The sequence below is a fragment of the Cricetulus griseus genome, chromosome 7 (assembly GCF_003668045.3).
Source record: "Cricetulus griseus strain 17A/GY chromosome 7, alternate assembly CriGri-PICRH-1.0, whole genome shotgun sequence".
NCBI classification, from domain to species: Eukaryota; Metazoa; Chordata; class Mammalia; order Rodentia; family Cricetidae; genus Cricetulus; species Cricetulus griseus.
Window position 1 is genome coordinate 68,007,088 of NC_048600.1, and position 21,878 is coordinate 68,028,965.

Consider the following 21,878-nt stretch of genomic DNA (forward strand, 5'->3'; position numbering starts at 1 on the left):
GGTGAATCAACTGAGGAAGATACTGGCGTTGACCATCAAGACTCACATTTGCACACGTGTACAAAGAGCATTTGGGTGAAAAGGGAAATCCTGCATGTGATCAGAAAAACTGGAAAATGCCAAGTCTAAGGTTTGGACTCCTTGGTCTAAGTGATGCCCACCTCACTGCCTTGTTTTAGGTCCTGGCCTTATCAATAACAAGGGGAAATTGAGGACCTTTCATGTGATTAAAAAACTGGAAACACAGGCATAAGCTTTAGAATCCATGGTCCAAGTGTTGTCTATCAATACCTATTGGGCAGGCCCTAATCTTGTCTCTGATTGATTTGGGGCACAGTATTTAACTAGCCTTAGATTCTTCCCCTGTGGGATGAGGATGACAGTCACACCCCCTTCTAGGTTTTAGGCAGGAAATACAACCATCAATGAAGAAAACTAGCAGGTGGAACTTGCCTCCCCATCAGATCTGAATTCTCAGGCTTCCTGTTAGTGTATCCTGTGCTTCTGCCCTGCTGCCTGAGGCTCTTCCTACCTCAGCTTCCTTCCCACTCCCCTTTCTCAGCATCAGATCTGCATCCAGACCTTAGTCTTTCCTGGCTTAGGCTTCTTTTTGTTCTTCTTTATGTAATATGAATAATAAATATGTAACATGAATAATAAAAACTCATAGTCAGATATTGGGTTCAAGCTTCAAGCTGAAGGTCAGAGAAACAAAGTAGCCAAGACAGTAGATAAACCTCTACCAAGATGAAATGGCAACCCTGTCTCCAGGAATCCTCAGAGGCAAAAGCTCTTAATTCCTGTCTCTTCCTCCTTTTATTCCATATCCTCCTGTCTCCACCTCCCAAGTGCTGGGATCAAAGGTGTGAGCTCTGTTACTCTTCACTGTGTAGACCAGGGTGACTTTGAACTTAGAGAGATCCATCTGCCTGTCTTCTGAGTCCTGGGATTAGTGGTGTATGCTACCACTGCTCAGCTTCTAACTAGTGTGGCTGGTTTTGCTTTCTGATAGGTCAGGCAATCTTTATTAAATCATAAATAATGTATCACCACAATTCCCCTTTTTGTCTAATACAAAAAAGAAGGCTATATTATAACTAACATAAGACAAACTACATATAATAAGTACATCCAACATAGATAGGTAGTAAGTTCATCAACAATTTCTAGTCCATTTTTCCTTTGACAAATTCAGAGAAAATACTCCATTATCTATTCTATCTTGGTGAGTCCAAAGTCTTGTACCTAATTTATTTTCTATTCTAATTTGCATTATCAAATTAACTTTTTATGTTCCTCAACTTTATATACTTTACATTTCTTTAGTGAGTTTCCTTTGTGAGTCTGGTAAACAAGGAAAACTACAACTATAACTATCTAGTCTTCAACTCCCTCAGAGACCCAGGAAGGAAATAATACTGAGTAAACAGGAAGTGCAGGCAAGCAACTTTCCCAAAATGTGAGAAATGACAAAAGCAGCTAGCTGCCTGGACAGTCAGCCAAGGTTCTTCTGCAATGTTAGGGCATCCCTCTTCAGCCTACAGCCCTAGCATATGTAACAGATTTTTCTTGTGAAGCATTTTTGCCCTTCCTTGTCTTGGCAAGGTTTTGCAGTCACTCTCTTTTGTGTCCAGTTTGTCCACTTTGGACAGCATACTGTCAGCAGTTGAGGCAAGGGCATTTTCTTGCCCAGTGGCTAACTTTTGCCACAAAGAAAGTAAACTCCATGTGGAGTTTCTTCGATGCCCATCATCTTCTCTGAAGTAGATTGGTGCTGCTAGGAGTAGACAAGTCTCATTGTCATAAAAAAAAAACTATGTCATTAAAACATCTTAAATGCTATATTCTGTAGATCTCTGAAGTGTTTGAAGATGACCTATCTACCTAAAATATATCTCTGTTTGACTTTGATAACATACCTAATATGACTACAAGTTTGATTGTAATAGGTGACTAAAAACTAACCTACATTCCCTTATTATCCCCATATAGTTGGTAATAATAACTTTCAAGAACTAGAAATTTGCATTAATTAAATCGGCTGTATAGGTACAATACTTTAAACAAGATTAGAAACATATGTACAGTCTGTTTTAACCAAATTAATCTCAAATTTGTATCAATATACAGAATTGGTATACAATATACAAAATCTAATCCAATGTAAAATATTTAAAACTAGTAATTGCTTTTTAAAAATAGATTCAATAATCTTCCTTTTTATCTTATATCTATATCCTCCCTTTTTTTTTCAGAGTAGATTCAATAATCTACCCTTTTTATCCTATCATATCTGTCCCCCCCCCCCCCGCCTGCTCCCAAGACATGGTTTCTCTGTGTAGCTTTGGATCCTATCCTGGCACTCGCTCTGGAGACCAGGCTGCCCTCGAACTCACAGAGATCCGCCTGCCTCTGCCTCCCGAGTGCTGGGATTAAAGGCGTGTACCACCAACGCCTGACTTTTGGGGAGGTTTTTAATCTAATCTTTCTATATTTTGATTTACGGTTTCTCCTGATATTCCTGTTTTATCTTATAAAGCTTTTCTATCATTCAGAGCTTTATGAAAAGCAAAAAGAATACATTTGGGTTACATGAAGAATTAAAAATATTTGTAATTAATTATTTAATATATTTTTTAATTTAATATAAAATATGTATGTATGTTTGTATCAATTTTTTAGGCTTAGGGGCATAGTCCCTGGTAAGGCACCTGCATAGCATGCTCTAGGCCCTGGCTTCAATTTCAAGAACACACAAACACACACAGAAGCATTTTTCTGACGGCTTTCTCATTAAGGGATAAATTACTAAAATATTTGCCAAGGACCAATGAGACAGCTCAGTGGGTAAAGTCTCTTGCTTTGCAATCCTGGGTACCTGAAATTGATCCCTAGAATCCATATAAAGGTAAAGGAAGAGAACGATCAGGCAATGGTGGACTAATTGCCTTGCAATCAACCATCATGTTTTATGTTGAGGGAGGTAAGGAGGAAAAAGAGTAGTGTTGCTATTGTCAACACAAATTTACTATTACCAAGTATTTTAGATGAATTATGTATTTTCTTTTTTAAAAGATTTTATTTATTTATTATGTATACAACATGCTGCTTCCATGTATATATCTGCACACCAGAAAAGGGCACCAGATCTCATAATGGATGGTTGTGAGCTACCATGTGGTTGCTGGGAATTGAACTCAGGACCTCTGGAAGAGCAGTCAGTGCTTTTAACCTCTGAGCCATCTCTCCAGCCCCTGATTTATCTTCTAAATGTTGTTTCATTAAACTTAATTTTTGGGATGGTCATAGTGGCTCATACCTTTAATCTCAGCACTAGGGAGGCAGAGGCAGGCAGATCTCTGTGAGTTCAAGACCAGCCTGGTTTATATAGTGAGTTCCAGGATGGCTGCAACTATATAGAGAGACCCTGCCTCAAACAACAACAATAATAACATAAAGAGCCAGGCAATGGTGGCTCCTGACTTTAATCTCAGCACTTAGGAAGCAGAGGCATGTGGATCTCTGTGAGTTCCAGGCCAGCCTGAACTATATAGAGCAAGTTCCAGGACAACCAAGACTGTTACACAGAGAAACCCTGTCTGGACAAAAAAAGAAAAAAGAAAAGAAAAGAAAAATCCCCAATTCCCCCCAAACCACCAAAAAACCCCAAACCCAAAACAAAAAAAATAATAATTTGGCATATACGAGTATTTGTCTGCATGCATGCATGTGCACCACAAATATGCCTGTTGCCTGTGGAGTCCAGAAGGAGATCAGATTGAACCTATGATCCTGTCTCAGTATCCTAAATTCTGGAATAACAGATGTGCACCACCATACTGGGATCCTTGCCTTCACCTTGAATTGTGGAGAGATTGTGGTCTTTTAAAGATTTTCTTCTCCATCTTTTCTCATTCCTCATGTCTATGTGTATGCCAGCTCCTGATGATCCCAGGCATTCATAGCTTTGTCACTCACATACCTCTCTCCTGAAGACCGTCCTCCTGAAATCATCACTTCAATGGAAACAGGCTATATAAGTACAGCAGTATTGTGCAGAGGGTAAGGGTTTTCAGAAGGGGCTGTCATGTCATTGTCGTCCTGTCCCCCCTCTCAACCCCTCCCCTGCAACACACATAGAGCTTAAGGTATTCGGGCAGTACAGTGTTTGCTTCAAGAGGCCATGGATGTCTGGAACCAGACACCAAGAATGAAAGCCAGTGTAGGAACTGCTCACTCATAGCAGGAGAAATGGTGGGGAGAACTGCAATTATAATCTGGGGCTCCTGAGAAGGCATGTCACCAGGAACCCAGATCAGGACATGGGTTGAGAGGAGGGAAACCATTTGAATCTTCCAGATAAGCTGCTCTGTATTATGCCTGAGCCAGAGGTCCCTGCTGGTCCTGTGACATGCCCTTCAATTGTCCAACCAACAGCTGAGCTTTGGACTTAGGTCCATTCGTACTTTGCAGCACAGATGACCTTGTGAAATACTGTTCATCATCAACGTTTGTGTCTTGTACACCACCCCAGGTCAATGCTCTCTGCTCTGCCACTTACTCAGTAGCTCCGAGGACTAGTTCACACAGACTCTGGCCAGCTTTGATGAGGTGCAGCCTGAAGGGCCTCACTTGGGTCTGCAGTGTATAGCTTCCTGCTTTCTATCCAAGAGACAGAACCTGTGTGTGACTCTTGCCTGAGTAAGCTGGAAGTGTAGGGGACACCCTGGTGTTGTCTTTTTGAATGGGTGATGATGGCAAATGCTCCCCACTTTTCTCCATGGTTCAGATGGTTTTGAGATGCATCTCCCAGGCTTCCTCAGAGACTCAGGCCATTGCAGTACTCCTTCATGAGTGCTGCCCAACGCACCCACTAAGGCATCCTAGGGCCAGGCCTCCCACCTTCCCTGGTCTGCATTCCTGCTCCTTGGTGTTGTATTCCCAGATAGAATGTGAAACTGTACAGAAGCTCCAAGCTCAGGCTGTTTTCAGGGAGACCCAGGCTGGTGCAATTCATGGTCAATTGGGTAGATGCCTACTATATAGTATAGTACTAGTTAAATCTGAACCCCAAATCACGGCTACACTTAGCTGAGAGAAGAGTTACATGCTAGCATGGCAAGGGCTCATCAAATACTAAGAAAAGAGATTGCAGTCACTTGTTATTATTTAAAAAAATCATTGTTTATTAAAACCATCTCATTGCCCAAGGCACTTCAGTAGCTTTCACAAAATACATTCTTTTTTAAAGTAGGGGAATCATGTGCTTTAGGAGTACCATGGCAACATAATCAGAAGAGCAGACAATCACACTGAACACAAAACACCTGCTGATGTTACAAAACTGCAGCCAGCAACTCTGAGAGACTGTGAACACAATTTACATTTCTTTCTTGTAATTTTCCCCATGATTATACATTGTAAAAGGAACAAGCATAGTGTTGTTGTTTTGGACACTCAGAGCAGTGATAATGGCTAAGGCTAGGAAGTGCAACTGCATTTCCATGGTGGCAACTGCACACCAGCCAGGGTAATTCCAGGTTGAGAAACACTGTTCCCAAGTCTCTGCTGAAGATACAACAGATGACAAAAAAAAACAAACCCCTGTGACAGTGCTGAGAGAAGGAAGGGACACTTTGTCACTCATACATTCCCTTCAAGACACAGAAGTGGAAGACAAGCCTTGGCGTCAACAGTGATTTCTCACAGTCGGGACAAGCCCAGGAGTCTGACCAGACACACACAGCACTCCTGCTGTGGGACTGAGCAGCCACAATCCACACACTGCTGACTTTACATATCTCCTTCCACCTTCATTTCCTCTATGGTTCCCTAGGTCCTGTGGTCTTCTGTTGTGAGTTAAAGCAATCACAGCAAGGGTTTTTGTAACTTAGAAAAGATGAGAAATCAAACTCCCCATGGAATCATTTATTCTTCTCTGAAGAAGTTTTGTTTCTTTCTGGTTCTTTGCATGGAACTCAGGGCCCTGTGTATCCTAGCCAAGCACACTGCCACTGAGTGACATCTATTCCATTTCCTGAGAGTTTGCAGTTACGGAGAGGAGGGAAAAACAGACCTGCAGTTCTATCTGTGCAACCTTACCAGTCTTCTAAAATAACAAAGCAAGACTAGCAGTTGTTTCACATAGTCTTCCAAGTCCCACTGGTTTAAGAAACTTTTTTGGAAGGGCCAAGGCCACCACTGGAATGGATGTGCAAGCTGTCTGTGGTTAGTCTTGATGTCCCTAGAGGAAGGTGGCTCTCCAGGACAGATGCACCCATCCACGAGCACATTAAACACAAGGTCAACAGAACAGAAAAGCCCCTGGTCATTGACAGTGTTTCTGACAACATGCAGGTTGTCTGTTTTTCATCTCCTGGAGGGTTAAAAGGCTGTGCTTTTTAGGACTGTTGGGCTTTCTTCACCATCCTTTAGCATCCTTGTCTGGTTTTGGCTTTGCCATTGTTTTATTCTATTAAAACAAGCAAAACAATGTTACTTACAAATTGTACAAAGATACCTATCAGTGTCAAAACAAGCCAGATCTGGAGAAAAACAAGGAAATGGCAGATACTGAAGTTTGCTGTAGTCTTTGCAGTAAACTAGAGCTGCTGCTTTCATGGCCATGCACATGGTCACTGATTTACACAGATCAGGCCAATGCCCTCATAGCACCATGGTTAAAGTAGTCCACTTATTTGTGAGACAGTGTGCAGATCCCTAAGACCTGGCCAGGCCCAGATTCAGTGCACCCCTAGTGTTAGGAGGAAGGTGTCTTACCCTTTGATCCTTAGCATCTGGTCAATGGTGTCTGGGAGAGGGACACCAAAGCTCTCTGGGAAGAACAAGGTAAGGATAGCTGTCAGGATGGTCAGACTTCCCATGAGGATGTAAGGCAGGTAGCGGTCATAGGCACCTGCAGTCAAACAGAGGACCCAGGTTACAGTGAGATATGGTTTCATTCTGGCCCTGTATTTCTTCAGGACTCTATAATGGACTCACCTTCCTGTTGGTCTCAGTGTTTCCCAAAGCCTGGGCAGCTAGAGTGAAGTCTGGCATCTAAAGGGTCTCAGAACCTAGACCTGGCACAGATGTGCCCAGAGGTCCAGCAGTGTCCACAATGGATAAGGGAAATGTATAGGGGAGTAGAGACACCAAGCTGCAGGGTTCCCAAGAAAACAAGGTCCTTGTCCAGGACAAAGCAACTCTCCATCTCTTCAGCTGTGTCCCAGTTTGATTTGCATTCTGGTTAGACAAGGTGCTGCAGCCCATTAGAGCCACGTACCATGCTTTCAAGTACTTGCTACTCTCAGGGCACTGGCTGCTAAAGTTCAAGGGCTTCTGGGGCTACAGAACAAGTTCAATCCCAGTTCATACTTAGTGAGCCACTGTCTTGAAAAGTAAAATGGGGGCTATGGAGATGGCTCAGCTTGTAAAAGTGCTTGCTGCTATGCCTGGTGGCCTGAGTTCAATCCCCAGAATCCAATGTTGTAAAGAAAGAACAAATTTTAAGACTCCCCTAAATTGTCCTCTGACTTCTATATATACACTGGATAAATGAAGTGTTCTACGCCATGGTCACTGTCAGTCCATCAGTCAGACCTCTTGTTCATGCTACTAACTCCAAGAAGAAACTCCTCTAGTAAAGAACACTGTCTCCCTAAAGAATTTCTTAGGATGAAGAAATTGTAGTTTGTGATGAAATAGAAAGCCTCACACTTTCTCATCCTCATCCAGCTGGGCTGTGAGTTACTTTCCATTTGAAATGGGTGCCTTCTTCTCCAGCCAAGGTCCCAGTAAGGGATGCATCCTGCTAACTATAGGGCTTGTGTCCAGCTCATATTGAGGCTACTTAGAGCTTCTGTCCCATCCATTCCACCAGTGCACTGTGGTACTCACCAAGGTAAACAAAGTAGGGAGACAGGATACTGCCAAGGCGGGATGCTGTGGAGCTGACCCCTACACCCATGTTTCTCACCACAGTGGGGTACAGCTCAGCCGTGTACACGTAGACCATGGAATAGGCAGAGGTGATTCCAAACTTGCCTACCATCACCAGGGTAGTAGACATATAAAACAATTCTGGAGAAACAAAGGAAGGATAGAAAAGGCAAGAGGGACCAGTGTAAGGGTTGCTCTGGAGGAGTTCTCTTGACTTTCAGCCTAAAATGAACTCAGATTTGGGGTAGAGAGAGTCGGTCAGTTTGTATACCTTCCTATTGAACCAAAACACCATGGCTTAGATTTCTTTCTAAGGGGATTACTAAAAGGAGAGTGGGCACTTCAGTTGTGTGAGGGTAAAGGTATTCCTCAACCTAGAGGCCCAGACAGTATGTGAACCTCAGCCCGATCTGCCTGCCTTCCAGAAGTCATCCTGGGTTAGGGATGAGCTGCTTGCCCAGAACCTCATCCTGAGGGCACTGTGGAGGACTTGTATATGAATGGGGGAGTTCAGCTCTAGCTCAGTTCATGCTTGCAGTCTATTCAAGAAGTTCACAGATCTGGGCTTTTGAGGTGGCTCAGTGGGTAAGGGCACTTTCAGTCAAGCCTGAGAACTTGAGTTTGATTCCCAGGACCCACATAGTGGAAGGAGAAAACTGACTCTTCCCACTTCCTGCACACTGTCCTCTGGCCAATACATGTGTGCTGGGACACATGTTTCCCTCCTCCAAATAAATAAGTACAGTATAGTCATTGAAAAAAATTCTATAAACCATCTGAACTTAGGGATGATCCTCTTACTGACTTCACTGCCCAATGAGTATAACTAGTGACACAGTGGTCACTCTACTCAGGTGAGAGCCACTACAGCCACACCCAGGTTCCTTCTGCCACAAAAGGGGCTGTTCCTGTAAAGGGGGGTCCCAGTATCACAGTCCTCAAAGTAACCATCAGACATTCCAAAAGCCACAGGGGAATGGATGATTATGGCAAGTGATAGACAAATAAGGCTTGTCATCTGTTCCACAGGTTGTCAGAAAGGGTTCCTCCTGTCTAGTAGTGGGATGGTTTTACCAGCAAAGTCCTTCCCATAGCCTCTGAGACTGTTCATCTCTTTCTTTTTATGGGTTACTAGTTCATTTGCTACCCTGAAGCACACTGGGCTCACTACCTGCCATAGTGTTGTATCTATCTATCTATCTATCTATCTATCTATCTATCTATCTATCTATCTATTTTTAAATAGGGTCTCATATAACATAGGTTGGCCTCAGACTCCCCAGACAGCCAAAGATGAGCTTGAACATCTCATACTCCTGCATCCACCTCCCAAGTGCTGGGATTAAAGGCCTGTGCTACCACTGTCCAGCTCTCCCTGACTTATTCATGGTGTTCTGTTCCTCATCTAAATTCTGCTGAATACCTCTGTTCAGGATGCTATCATGACTGCTCTTTAGATGAGCTCTAATATCCTTTCTTTCTGTTCACAGAAGGTAACAACATCTGAAGATTAACAAGCATTTATTAACTTGTTTCTTCTCTCTCTCTCTCTCTCTCTCTCTCTCTCTCTCTCTCTCTCTCTCTCTCTCTCTCTCTCTTTGGGTTTCAAGACAGGGTTTCTTTGTGTAACAACCCTAGCTGTCCTGGAACTAGCTCTGTAGACCAAACTGTCCTCAAACTCAGAGATCCGCCTGCCTTTACCTCCCAAGTGCTGGAATTAAGGGCATGCACCACCACTGTCTGGCTCTTCTGCAACAGAAAGAGACTCCATCAAGACCCACTTAAGCTATTGCTCAAATAAATAAATAAGACAGAACTCGTGGGGGAATGACTCTCCTTCTTCCTCTTTATTCTATAGAGGAAACCACATATGAACATGGGTTAACTTGGGTCAAGGGCATAGTTAACCAACAAGCTCAATGCTTTCTTCACCCTTACAAAGCCCAGGCTATGAAGACCTCCCCCCCACTCCCACCCCTGTTTTTTGAGAGACATGATCTCCTGATTTTTAAGACAGGCAGTGCACACATGCCAGCACAGATGGGCCTGACTGTGTTCTCTTTGTAAACAGTCTGGTTCAAGGCAGTAACACAGTGAAGAAAATAGGTCTGCAAATAAACATCGTCCATACCTGAAGGCACCAGCTGCAAGAAGAGAAGTACACTGCCACCCAGGAAGAGGGCAGCAGAGATGGAATATCTCCGGGGCAAGTGCTGCAGCAACAGCCAGGCCAACACATAGGCTGGGACTTCAACAGCCGCTGAAAGGAAGCTGTTCACATAGATGTCCCCATGCAAGTTAGGAGTATCAAGAGAAAGTCCAAAATAGCCCACTGATATGGTCAGCCTGCAACAGGGGACAGAAGAGAGATGGAGAAGCAGTACCCATTTCTCCAGACCCACACACCTTGAAAAAATTCATCTTGACAAGTTCTGAATTGCTCTCAATGCAGGGAATGGGAGAGTAGTAGTAGATTCCACTCTGTGCCTTACTTCCTACTATAAAAGTTAACTTTCCACAGCTCCAGTCACCAGTTTAAATCCTTTGTCAGTATACCTTCAGAACATTCCATAAAAAAGTATCTCATCAAAACAGCTTACATGGTTCACATAGATTTCATCACTGGGGGAAGGACCCAACCTGCATTTCAACATTGAAATCCTACTCTGAAACATTTGCTAAAACCCAATTCCTTGCTCTGTACGTTTATCCAAACACAGCAAATGTAAGAGGAGCTAGAGAATGAGTAATGGGCTGGGTAAGATGTGACAGAAGTGGTGGTTTAAGGCAAAATACAGCTCAAACATTTGCAGAAGGACCCTCATTAAACTATGTGTAATCAGCCAGGAAGAGGCTGACAGCAACCCCACTGTGCTCTGCAATAGGAGCTCCCAATGGTGAGGCCTCACTGTTTCTCATTCACCACTCCCACTCCTGGCTCTGATCCTAATAGGTTTCTCTGTTGATGAGCTGTACTCTTTGGCACCAGACTGTCTTTGACTCATGTACAGGTTGAAAACACAGTTGGCATGGTGAAGGAAGAGAGTAGGCTCACAAGCCCCAGGAAACTCCAGAGCATGATTAGGTGTGGATGATTCAGAGTGAGATGTCTCAGGCTAGAAGTCTGAGGTACAGTCTCCATGCTCGCTCTCTCTTGAGGCAGATTCAGGTATGCCCCACTGCCTTTAAGGCATCCTGGACAATTCCTTGGAAATGGAAAATTCCTTGGAAATGGGTGACTCACAGACAAACCCTACCCCAAACCAGGAAGCAGACTAGCTTACTGCTCCAAAGCTGGCTGAGTCTTTTAGCAAGGACTTTGAGGTGAAGTCTACCCTTCTCACCATCTTCTCACATTCATCCAGAGGAGTCAAGGATCTCTGATATCCCAAGGGTATGGCAGAAGCTATGCAGGCATTCAACCTTGGTCCTTTTCCTTGGTAACTCAGAGATTCCTTCCTGATAACTGCAACACCTTGTAGGAGAAAACCTGGAGGAAACATCCAGGTTATGGCCTTGACTTTAGGGCAGTCTATGAATATCCCAGAAGGGCCATATTCTACTTTAATGTTTCCAGAAAGCTCTTAGCAGTGTCTGGAACCTAAATGATAAAGTGTCTTCCCTGAGACCCTCCTTCAAACCCCCACTGTCCCAGCCAGAGAGTGTGGGTCTTCAACAGAGAACACTTTCAAGAGGAAACAGCCAGTCATGGGGGGTGGGTGCAGGGGGCATGTGCAAATGATAGACACAGTGGCACCACTGCAGAGGAGCTCCCTCTATCTCCATGAGCACATTAGAGTTTCTGTCAGGCTATTTACCACAGATAATCTACTGAGGGAGAGGACAAGGGACAGGAACAACTAAGCAAGGACCTGTTGGATTCCCTTGTGGGTCCCTAGATCCTAAACAGCCTCTTTGGTCACTTTCTCCTTTTCTGGGTTTCCATTACATCAGAGCTGTTATGTCCCTGTGGCTGCCATCCATCACAAGGAACAACCCTTGCAGCATGTGATGGCAGAGGTTTTCAGCTTTGGTCTGAGGCAATGTCTGTAGAAAATGTCCTGAGGGTGGGTAAGGCTCAGGCAGGTCTCACTTACGCACCACAGGATTATAGACATGATGGTGAGGATCCTGATATTCCGGGTTCGGATCAGATCATAAATGTGGTGTAACTGAGGCTTCTTGGAATTTAGGTCTTGTAACTGCAGGAATAATATAGTTAATGGTATAGGAAGGAGAAAACTTGGAGACCATCTGGAACCCATCATTTTCACTATCTACTTCTCAAAAGTTAAGAAAGCATTCTAAGGTTCTTCCTTGAAAAGACAGAAGTACAGTGACTTTTGATAACCAAGCTCTCCTGCAGGCTCAGTCAATGACAAACAGAAGTAAAATCAAGTGAGATTTTGAAAAAGAAAGGAGCACAGCAAAGGTCTAGGTGACAGACAGTGACAGCGACCTCACTGCATTACCCTACCTATCCTCACTGCACTTTTCAGGGAAGCCTTTGAGGTTTCCTATGTCAGGTTGATGCCTGCCCTCTTGGTCAGAGGAAAAAAAATGACTGTGTATTTTTGCTAAACTGATATTTAAGTGGAATGAATGTTTTGAGTCCTCATACTGTGTTATTATTGGTCTACTTCCAGGAGAAAAATATTCAGTTGAAAACAGGAAAACTGACCCGTCCTTCACCCAGAGTAACTTCCTATGAGATTCCACAGGGCCAAGGCCATCACTAAACCACATGTCTAAACACACCAATGCTCTTTCTTAGCTAACCCAGCTTAGGAGCTTGTTTTTAACCAATCAGTTGGGCAAAAGGTCAATCTGGGACTCAAAGAAATCCTGAAACACCTTCATTTCCTCAGTGATGGCAATGAGGCTTATATGTTCACCCAGACCGACCCCTTACTTAAATTCCACCAAAGCCACCTCACTTAAAATGCCCACAGTCACATTCCAGCCCTGACTTCTGTGCTTCAGAGTTCTTCTAGAGTATGCCGAGGGACTGCTGCTGCTGGGCCACCACTTAAGGGAGATGCCAGCAGGGTTGTTGGTGGCCAACAGCTTCTCAACTACTTATAACAACTGCTTCCTCTCTCACAAGCCCCAAGTCATCATCATGAACTCAGAGCATCTAACATGCCTTCTGCTCACAGCTGAGCATGGCTGCGGGCATTTGTCCTTAAGTCAGTCCCTTGTCTTCTCAAATCAGACACATACTCAAGATCCATGTCTGCTAACACCTGTAGTGTCTAACCTCATGAATCTGAAGAAAACAGCCTGCTACTGAAGAAGGGAGGAAAAGGAACAGGAAACAAGAACCAGGACCCACACAAAACCAAGAAATTACTGGGAGTACCTAAGAACAGGGAAGAGGTGGCTATCAGAAAGAATCTGGTTCCAGGATGATGGATAATAACTAACTGAGAGTGAAAAGAAACAGAACCCTGCTGAGTGCAAATCTACTAGTGTTCCAATAGTCTTCAGATGATAATCCCTGAGGCATAACAAACAATGACTTCCAAAAATGCTGAAGTTGATAAAAGCCTATTTCCCATGAAGGGTCTTTGCTATTAAAAGTAATAATTAAGCCAGGCATGGTGGCATGTCCCTTTAATCTCAGACCTTGGGAGGCAGAGACAGATCTTTGTGAGTCTGAGTTACACAGAGATTTCCAGACCAGCTATGGTTATATATAGTGAGACTCCTACCAAAAAAAAAAAAAAAAAAGGAATGCTTAAAAATATGTTAGAAGTTGGACAGTGGTGGTGCACCTTTGATCCCAGCACTTGACAGGCAGAGACAGGAGGATCTCTATGAGTTCAAGCTTGGTCTACAGAGTGAGTTCCAAAGCTACTGAGATACCCTGTCTCAAAAACCAAAAGAAAAAGGAAAAAGAAAAACAAAATCATGGGAGAGAATAAGTAGTTGGAACACATTCCACATCCTCTGAGGTATGAGGGTATTCCTGTTCATGGGTGTATACACCATAGGAATGTGTATATATGTAGGGTAGAGGTTGACCAAGGATATCATCTTCAATCACTTTTCTACTTTATATTGGGGACAGGATCCCTCATTGACTGGTTAGCTGGCTGGACAATAAATCCCAGGGATCCTTCTGTCCCTGCTGCCCCAGTGCTGGGATAAGGGGCACACTCTGCCATGCCTGGCTTTTTGGTTGGCTGTTGGCACCTGAACTGAGGTCCTCATGCTTGCGTGCTAAACACTTTATACATTGAATCATCTCTCCATTCCTTTAACTTCTGCATTGTAATCAGACCTTGCCTAAGGATGGCTGGGATTTGGGTAGAGTAAGGGCTGGATTCCTGTGAGCTGTGCTATATGCCCCTGACCTAAAACGATCAGTGTGAGCTTTCCACCAGCTTCCACATGGTACTTACCTCATTTAGATCAAAGATAGTGGAAGGTGCAACAATCCCATTGGTTTTGGCAGCTCTGCGGATGATCACCTCTGCCTCTCTAATTCGGCCTTGAGAGATGAGCCATCGGGGGGATTCAGGAATAAACCTGGAAGTACAAGTGCAATCTAGTGAGGCCTCCTGTTCATTTACTCTCCCAGAGGCTGGGCATGCTAATCTGCAGATGGGAGATGAGGTTTCAGATGCAGGGGTAGATGTGTGCAGAGTGTCAGGTGTTCATAAGGTGTTCATGGCCCAGTAACCACCTGAGGTATGATGATGCTGAACACCAACTGCAGTGAGAAAAAGTTGGAGCATCTTGTACATCACTAGGGGATCCCCATCTGGCTGGCACCTGCCTGTCTGCAGTAGTGGTGCCCCCTTCTGGGCTTTAAGGAGACAAGCACAAGATGGGCTCCTGGTGCCTGGCTCCTGCTGACAGTGAGACACACCCAGATCTTGCTGTCTTTACCCTGTCCCTCAGAAATGCCTGGAGCATCACTTAACATCATTTCTTCCTCACTCCTCTGATTTAGTCACAGACTCATCAGTCTCTTTACACAAAACAGCATAGTTCTCAAGGCTGGAGACTTGATTTGTGGAGTTTCAGTGGATATTTTCCTTATCCTTGTGACCAAGCAGCCCTCTCTCCTCTGTCCTAATCAGGAGCCACAATGCATTGTAACTTCTCCCATTATTCTCCAGGGTTCTTGCCACTGTGCATGGATGAGGATCTCACCTTAGTCTAGTCTATTGTAAGGAGTGATTCTTGCCTGGTTCCTCTGTCAAGTTCCATGGCTTAGAATGGCCTATGCTCTACCTGCCCAATGCTCCTCTCTTGGAGGTGCAGCTGGAGCCTGCATTCCTCTGAATAGCTACTCAAGGAAGCTCACTTCTGGAACTCCCCCTCTCTTTACCTTCTAACACCATGGCATTGTGCCTCAGCATCAAGCAGCTACAGCCCAGGTCTTGCTGTCTTACCCCGGGATTTGAGAATTTCCCAGAATTTCCCAGGTTGGCCCCTATCTGCTTGCAGCAAATTCTTAGTTCAACCTAGAACCTGGCAGAGGACAAGCAGGCTGTGTCTTGGGATTCTGTGTTGTTTTGGCTTTTCTGAATATGGAGAGACTTTCTGACTTGATTTATAAATAATATCCACTACCTTTTTCTGGGATCTAGGATGGGGATTTGGGGAGCTACTGCTGCCCTCTACTGGACATGAGACAGAAGCCACCCCACAGGTAGGCAGCCCAAGGGGCTGGGCCACACTCACCACCAGAGAGCTCCACACAGCACCCCTGGCACAGTGAGTGCCAGCAGCAGCATCCTCCAATCTCTGATGAAGTATGCAAACAGTGGCAGCACCATGAAGCCAAATGCATAAAATATGCACACTCCTAAGGTGGCGAATATAATTCGAATTGACTTGGAAAGAATTTCTGTTCCTGTTAAAAAAAAGGGGTGGTGGTGGTCAAGCTTAAGGCTATTTCCTTATGAATCTTCTGTGGTATTATTTTCAACATAAAGACAAGGAGGGAGCCAGAACTTGCTGTGATTTGAGGCCCTGGAGGGGTCACATCTGAACTAAGTCTGCTTTGCTTTGCTCCTGGGTTGTTTCTCCTAGGTCCCTAGGTAACAGTGCTCTCATGAAAACATCATCAGCATCTTCAGCCACAGGCTAAAGAGTGTTAGGTCCTGTAAGTCCTTACATGGGATACAATTTATCAAAGGCAAAGTCTTTACTATGGCCGCACATGCCAACTATTGTCCTTCGAGGACATATGTTCTAGTAAATGTGAAAAGAAAATAACCCTTTCCATAATATAACTCAAGGAGCCCAGTGATCTGATTCCAAACAGGGAGACTGGAAGCTTTCTGGTGGGAACAAGGTGGCTTGTCTGAGGCAGAGCCTTGAAGGGTGGAGTCTGACCAGAACCTGAACTGGACCACTCTGCTCACTCACCTTGGTGGACACTGATAGCCACCAATGCTCTGCATCAGCTCCCTTTCCTGGGGAGCCTGCACATCATACCGCATCCCCTTGGTGTGCCCCCCTCTTTCCTCAGGTACCTAAGCCCTTGACTTAAAAATAGATACTCCATGGTGAATCCTAGTTAATGGCTTAATTACTAGTGAAGCCAAGGGGCCACCAGTCAGAGGCCAGAAGAGAACTGGACATCAGAAGTCAGGAACCATTGCCAGGTTTAATTTTCCAGCTGCTAAGCTAGGTTTATTTACTAGGGTAATCTAGCCCATTTTCCCTGACAGACATCATAACTTGTCTTCAGTAAAGTGAAACACAGGATCAAGTACTCAACTCCAACCTGATGTCCATACCCAGGACAAATGCTGCCACGTAGTTGGAGATCTGACCCATGCCAACAAGGACAAAGAGCACAGTAAACATCTCGAAGTTCACAGAGAAGACCTGCAGGAAGCTGAAGCCAGTCTGCATGGCCATGGTCAAAAACAGCACATTCTTCCGACCAAACCTGAGGAGGAAAGGAGGGTCACAGAGAAGCAGCTGGGAGAGGCAGCAGCAACTGACTTCACTGAGAGAGGCTTTCTCCTGTCACAAGGACTGGCACCAGGGTAGTTCCACTCTCCCAGTCTCCATGCTGTCATTGAATTCCACACTTAACAGAATGTGTTGCCTGGACAATGAGGCTGCTCCAAAGGCAGTGCCACAATGATGTTAATGACTGCAGGGGATGGAAAGGCATTTGTTAAGTTTAAATCCACATACTTGAAATAATTTTTAAAGGCAGAAAGGTCACAATCCTTGGTAAATGAAGACTGGTCATTTATCCTGACCACCTGTTTTGTCAGTGACATGAATAACTAGAAATAGGGTGGAGAATTGTTTATAAAAATGCCACAAATATGGAACAAAAAAGATAAAAATTTCTATATCACTTTGAGCTACATCCCATGAACTGACATGGGTACTGTGTGTGAGTGACTGCCTACCTATATGATGCTGACCTATAATCCTGCCAGAGGACTGATCCTGACTGGAGTCTCTGAATGCAGTTGCCTATCTGCAAAAAATGCAGAGGATAAAGGGTGAGACTTGGGGGATATATAATCAAATCACCCAGACCTAGACAGGGAAATTCTACAATGGAACTGCTCAGGGCTCTTCAATAGATAAATCTCAAGGCAAAGAAAAGGGTAAAGATATACTTAATTAAAAAGTCATTTTGTTATTTTATGCACATGTGTGTGTGTGCCTGGTGCCTAATGCAGGCAGAGGTCAGAAGAGGCATCAGATCTCCTGGGACTAGGGTTACAGATGGTTGTGAGCTGCCATGTGTGTACTGGGACTTGAATCCAGGTCCTTTGGAATAGCAGCCTGTGCTCTAAACTGCTTTGCCAACTGTACAGCCCTAAGACATACTAAATTTTGCAAATGGATAAGGTGTAAGTTGTATTTAAGGGTGTACATTGGGGTCTGATGTGGTGGCAAATGCCTTCAATCATAGCACTTGAGAGACCAAGGCAGGTGGATCTCTATGATTGTAAGCCAGCAAGGGCTACATAATAAGAACACATTTAAAGAAAGTTATATTTTATGAAAAAACTCCCTCCCCCAAATAAATTACACAAAAAGGAGTTTGGACAATAAAACTGAAATGCACAATCCTGAACTCCATAATTTTGAATGCTGAAACTCTGAAAGATCTAAAATTTCAAAATTCTAAAAAGGTAACTTTGGAAAAACTGATTTTCTTTTATTTTATATTTGTATATGTATTTTTGCATGCATGTATATCTGTGCACCATGTACATGCCTGGTGCCAGAGGTTAGAAGAGGGTGTCATATACCTTGAACTGGAGTTACAGATGGTTGTGAGTTCTATGTGGGTGCTGAGAATCAAACCCAGGTCCTCTAGAAGAGCAACTAGTGCTCTCAGTGTCTGAACTATCTCTCCAGCCTCCAAGCTAACTCTTGATGAGATAAAAAACCAAAACATAACAAAACCATCAGACAAAAAAAAATCCCTCTAAGGGTCACCCAAGGAGCTGAGATATGGAGAAATTTTTATCTTTCGCAAATACATCTTTTCATTTATTGAGGAATATTCAACATATCAGCACAATAGTTACACACAAATTCAATGTTGGGATAATGGCACCAAATTTCATTGAATGCACAAAATGAAAATGCCTGTATACCATCTATATCCCTAGAATTGGAAATGATGCAAATATGAAATCTATAGCATAATGAATTGGAGATGATGCAAAGATGGAATATATAGTATAATGAATTATAGAAAACAATACTAACAATTTAAAATGGCTGGAAGAGATGAGCATAGTTCAGTGGCAGAGTGCATGTTTAGCACCCACAGGGACCTGGGTTCAACTTCCCACAAAAATGAAATGAGAACAAAAACAACTACAAAAAAATCCAACATACAAAAATGTTCATTGTGGGGCTGGATTATGGACAACTGCATGAAGGCAGTCAGAGGAACTGGAGACTTGCATCATTACCTATAGGGTAGACTGTTGTCTTTGCTTAGATTAGCATGCATCTGTTTTCTTTTGGTCATGTGTTTTTGGAGAACACATTCACCTGCACTGTCTACATGCAGGACTTTCTCCTCATCCCATGCAGACTCACACACTAGTTTCTTTGGGAAGCACCCTCTGACACATGGAAACACTGCTTTCTCAGGTTTCTAGGTGTCCAATATGTTGAGTACCATCAAACAATGCATCAATTCCCTTCTCTGGAGATAAGCTTTCTACTCTCTTGACATATCCTTCTTTACAACAAGAATCTCAGTGTGGAGGTTTTCTATATCGTGTGAGTATGTGTGTTCTCGTGTGCACTTGTGTGTATATGCATGTGGAGAGGTCAACTCAGTGTCATTATTCAGAAACTATCCATCTCATTTTAAGACAGAGTTTCTTACTGGCTTCTAGAACTTACCCATTAGGGTATGATTGCTGACTCATAAGCTCCAGGGAGCCTCCTGCCCTTCCATCCTTGGGATTACAAAGGCAAGCAACCCATCTGTTTACAAAGACGCTGGAGACTGAACTCGGAACTTCATGGTTGTGGGGCAGGCCCTTTACTGACTGTGTTATCTCCCCAGTTCAGAATTCAGAATTCTAAACTTTTGTTTGGGATCTGGGGCAGTTTTAGGCTTTAGGGTCTGTTGCTCTGGGATTACCCCTTGATGACACTGGCATGGAACTAGTTCTTCTATTACTTTATTCAATAAAGGTTTTTTGTAAAGAATATTGTTTTGAATAATGTGCATGTGTTTGTGGGGCTAGGGGATACATACATGTGCGAGTACAGGTGCTCATAGAAACCAGAAAATGGCATGAGATCCTCTGCAGTTGGCATTGGAGCTAGAGACAGCTGGGAGCTGCTTAATGTGGGAACTGGGAATGGAACTCAGAGCCTCTGCAAGAGCAGTGAGCATTCACTGCTTAGTGTCTCTCCAGGCCTAGAAGTGGTTACTCATGGGTGCTAACTTGGGTGGGGCAAACACTGGATGGGCTTCTGAGGCAACAAAGTTCTATTGCTTGACTTGCTGGTTGTTGTCAGGCCACCTCCATTTTTGTTGAACTGTGACAATGACAGCATCTATAGTAATTTGGTTTCCAGAACTAAAGTAAACTTGTTTCTCTAGATTCTTAACCCCCCATTCTTAAAGATTCCCCCAGACATGACCCATCAAGGTAGATGTTTTTCCATCACCTGAACTTATCACTCTCTGATTACTCCCAGTAACAGCCAACCATGGCCTAAAAGGGAAACTTTTCAATTTCCTTCCCAGTCCCCTTGCTATTGAAAGAATAGAAGGGGCCGCCACTGGGCATGTGGGCCTGAGCTCTTCTCCAATACCCCAAAAGAACAATCCATCTCAGTCCCTCCCCCACCTTTGAACTACAAATGCAAAACCTTGCAGCTTATTTCCTGAAATAATTCATCACACCACACACTTATTCTATGGTACTTTCTGTATCTGTATTCATTTTTAAAAACAGACGTTTCATTGGTTTGTTGTTGTTAAAGTGAGTGCCACAAAAGGAAGGAACAAGTCAATCTGGGGGAAAGTGGCAGATTCTGCCTGAGATTGGTTTGAGCTGGCTCATATCGTGTACATTAAATGAATGCTTGTGCTCTTATATTAGGCACTAGGAATACTTCTGCTTTAAAAAAAAATCACCCCTGTCCTCAAGAAGTTACTGTCTGGTTGGTGAGATATTAATTATACTTTAATCAACGATGCTACTGGACACACTATTACACACTGAGACAAGTGCATAAAAGAAATGGTCTCCAGGTCCACAGAGACACAACAAAGGAACTCAGACTCTAAGGGTAGGGATTGGGCATCCTGGGATGATCTCCCTGACAATGGAGCACTGATGAAGTCAAAAGGAAAAGTAACTGTTGGCAGTGGGGAAGCATTCAGTCTAGAGTAGTGGTTCTCAACCTTCCTAATGCTAAGACCCAATACAATTCTTCATGTTGTGGTAACTCCCAACCAAAAAATTATTTCATTGCTATTTAATAATGGTAATTTTGTTATGTTATGAATCATAATCTAAATATCTGATATGCAGGATATCTGATATGTGACTCCTGTGAAATGACTGTTTGATCCCCAAAGAGGTGGCAACCACATGTTGAGAACCACTGGTCTAGAGGGAGAGACCATTAATCTATGACACACTTTCCATTCCCTAATTTCTCATTGGTGCTATGAAGGAAGTCCAGGAATTGATGTAATGGAAACTGCCACCTTGAGCCACCTGCTTAGTGAAGAAAAAGCATTAGGTGGAGAGTGGAGTTAGATTTCAAGTGTGCCTTGTGGCTACGACTGCGTGTGGGTTTGCTGAACAAAGAGCTTGAGTGGCAGATACTAGCTGCCAAGCAATAGCTTTTGGAGGAAGGACTGAGCCAAAAAAGCACACAGTTTTGTGGATATGAAAGAGGGTTTGCTATTTTTCCTCAGTAGAACAGTTTTTGTTGTTAGTTTATCATTGGATTAACATAATCCAGGCTGGGGTGTAATTGTATCTATTGGACGAGGCCAGAGATATTGCTAAATACTCTAAAATGCCCATAGCAATGAAATTATACTGCTCAAAATGTCATTAAGGATGAACTTGAGAAACTCTGGTCAAGGACACTCTCCTTTGCTTACATTGTAAGCTTACATTACATGCATGCTATAGTACGAGGCAGCCTAGTGCAAACTCTACCCCCTTTCCTTCCAAAGGCTGCTCAGGGTGATAGAGATCTAGGGAACCATTCATGCCACTACTCTTTGGCAGCTGGAGGTTGTATAGAAAAAAACTTGTTTTTGTTCTTTGGGTTTTGTTTGTTGTTTGTTTTTAAATCATGTATTGCCTCCTGTTAGCCTCCAGTGCCTGGATCATAGGCATACACAAACATGATTAGACTAGAAAACCTCATTTTGAAATTTATTATTTAATTTATTATATTTTTGGATGGGGTGGGGGTGGGGGTAGCGT

At 43.5% G+C, this 21,878-nt stretch overlaps 1 protein-coding gene across 5 annotated transcripts in view; it reads right to left on the reverse strand.

Moving 5' to 3' along the window:
- Positions 1 to 5,165: 5,165 nt before the first annotated feature.
- Positions 5,166 to 21,878, reverse strand: part of LOC100755796 (solute carrier family 22 member 5) — a 31,399-nt gene continuing 14,686 nt past the window's right edge. The window contains exons 3-10 of one of the 5 annotated variants that reach the window (XM_027427522.2): positions 16,704 to 16,858; positions 15,640 to 15,811; positions 14,349 to 14,475; positions 12,043 to 12,143; positions 10,073 to 10,287; positions 7,900 to 8,082; positions 6,781 to 6,916; positions 5,166 to 6,472 (exon numbers count right to left, since the gene is read on the reverse strand). In XM_027427522.2, the coding sequence (XP_027283323.1) occupies positions 6,385 to 6,472; positions 6,781 to 6,916; positions 7,900 to 8,082; positions 10,073 to 10,287; positions 12,043 to 12,143; positions 14,349 to 14,475; positions 15,640 to 15,811; positions 16,704 to 16,858 (1,177 nt within the window). In that variant the 3' untranslated portion in view covers positions 5,166 to 6,384. Of the gene's footprint in view, positions 6,473 to 6,780; positions 6,917 to 7,899; positions 8,083 to 10,072; positions 10,288 to 12,042; positions 12,144 to 14,348; positions 14,476 to 15,639; positions 15,812 to 16,684; positions 16,859 to 21,878 lie in introns of those variants that run through there. The other 4 variants (XM_035447808.1, XM_027427524.2, XM_035447807.1 and 1 more) reach the window with 4 other exon arrangements.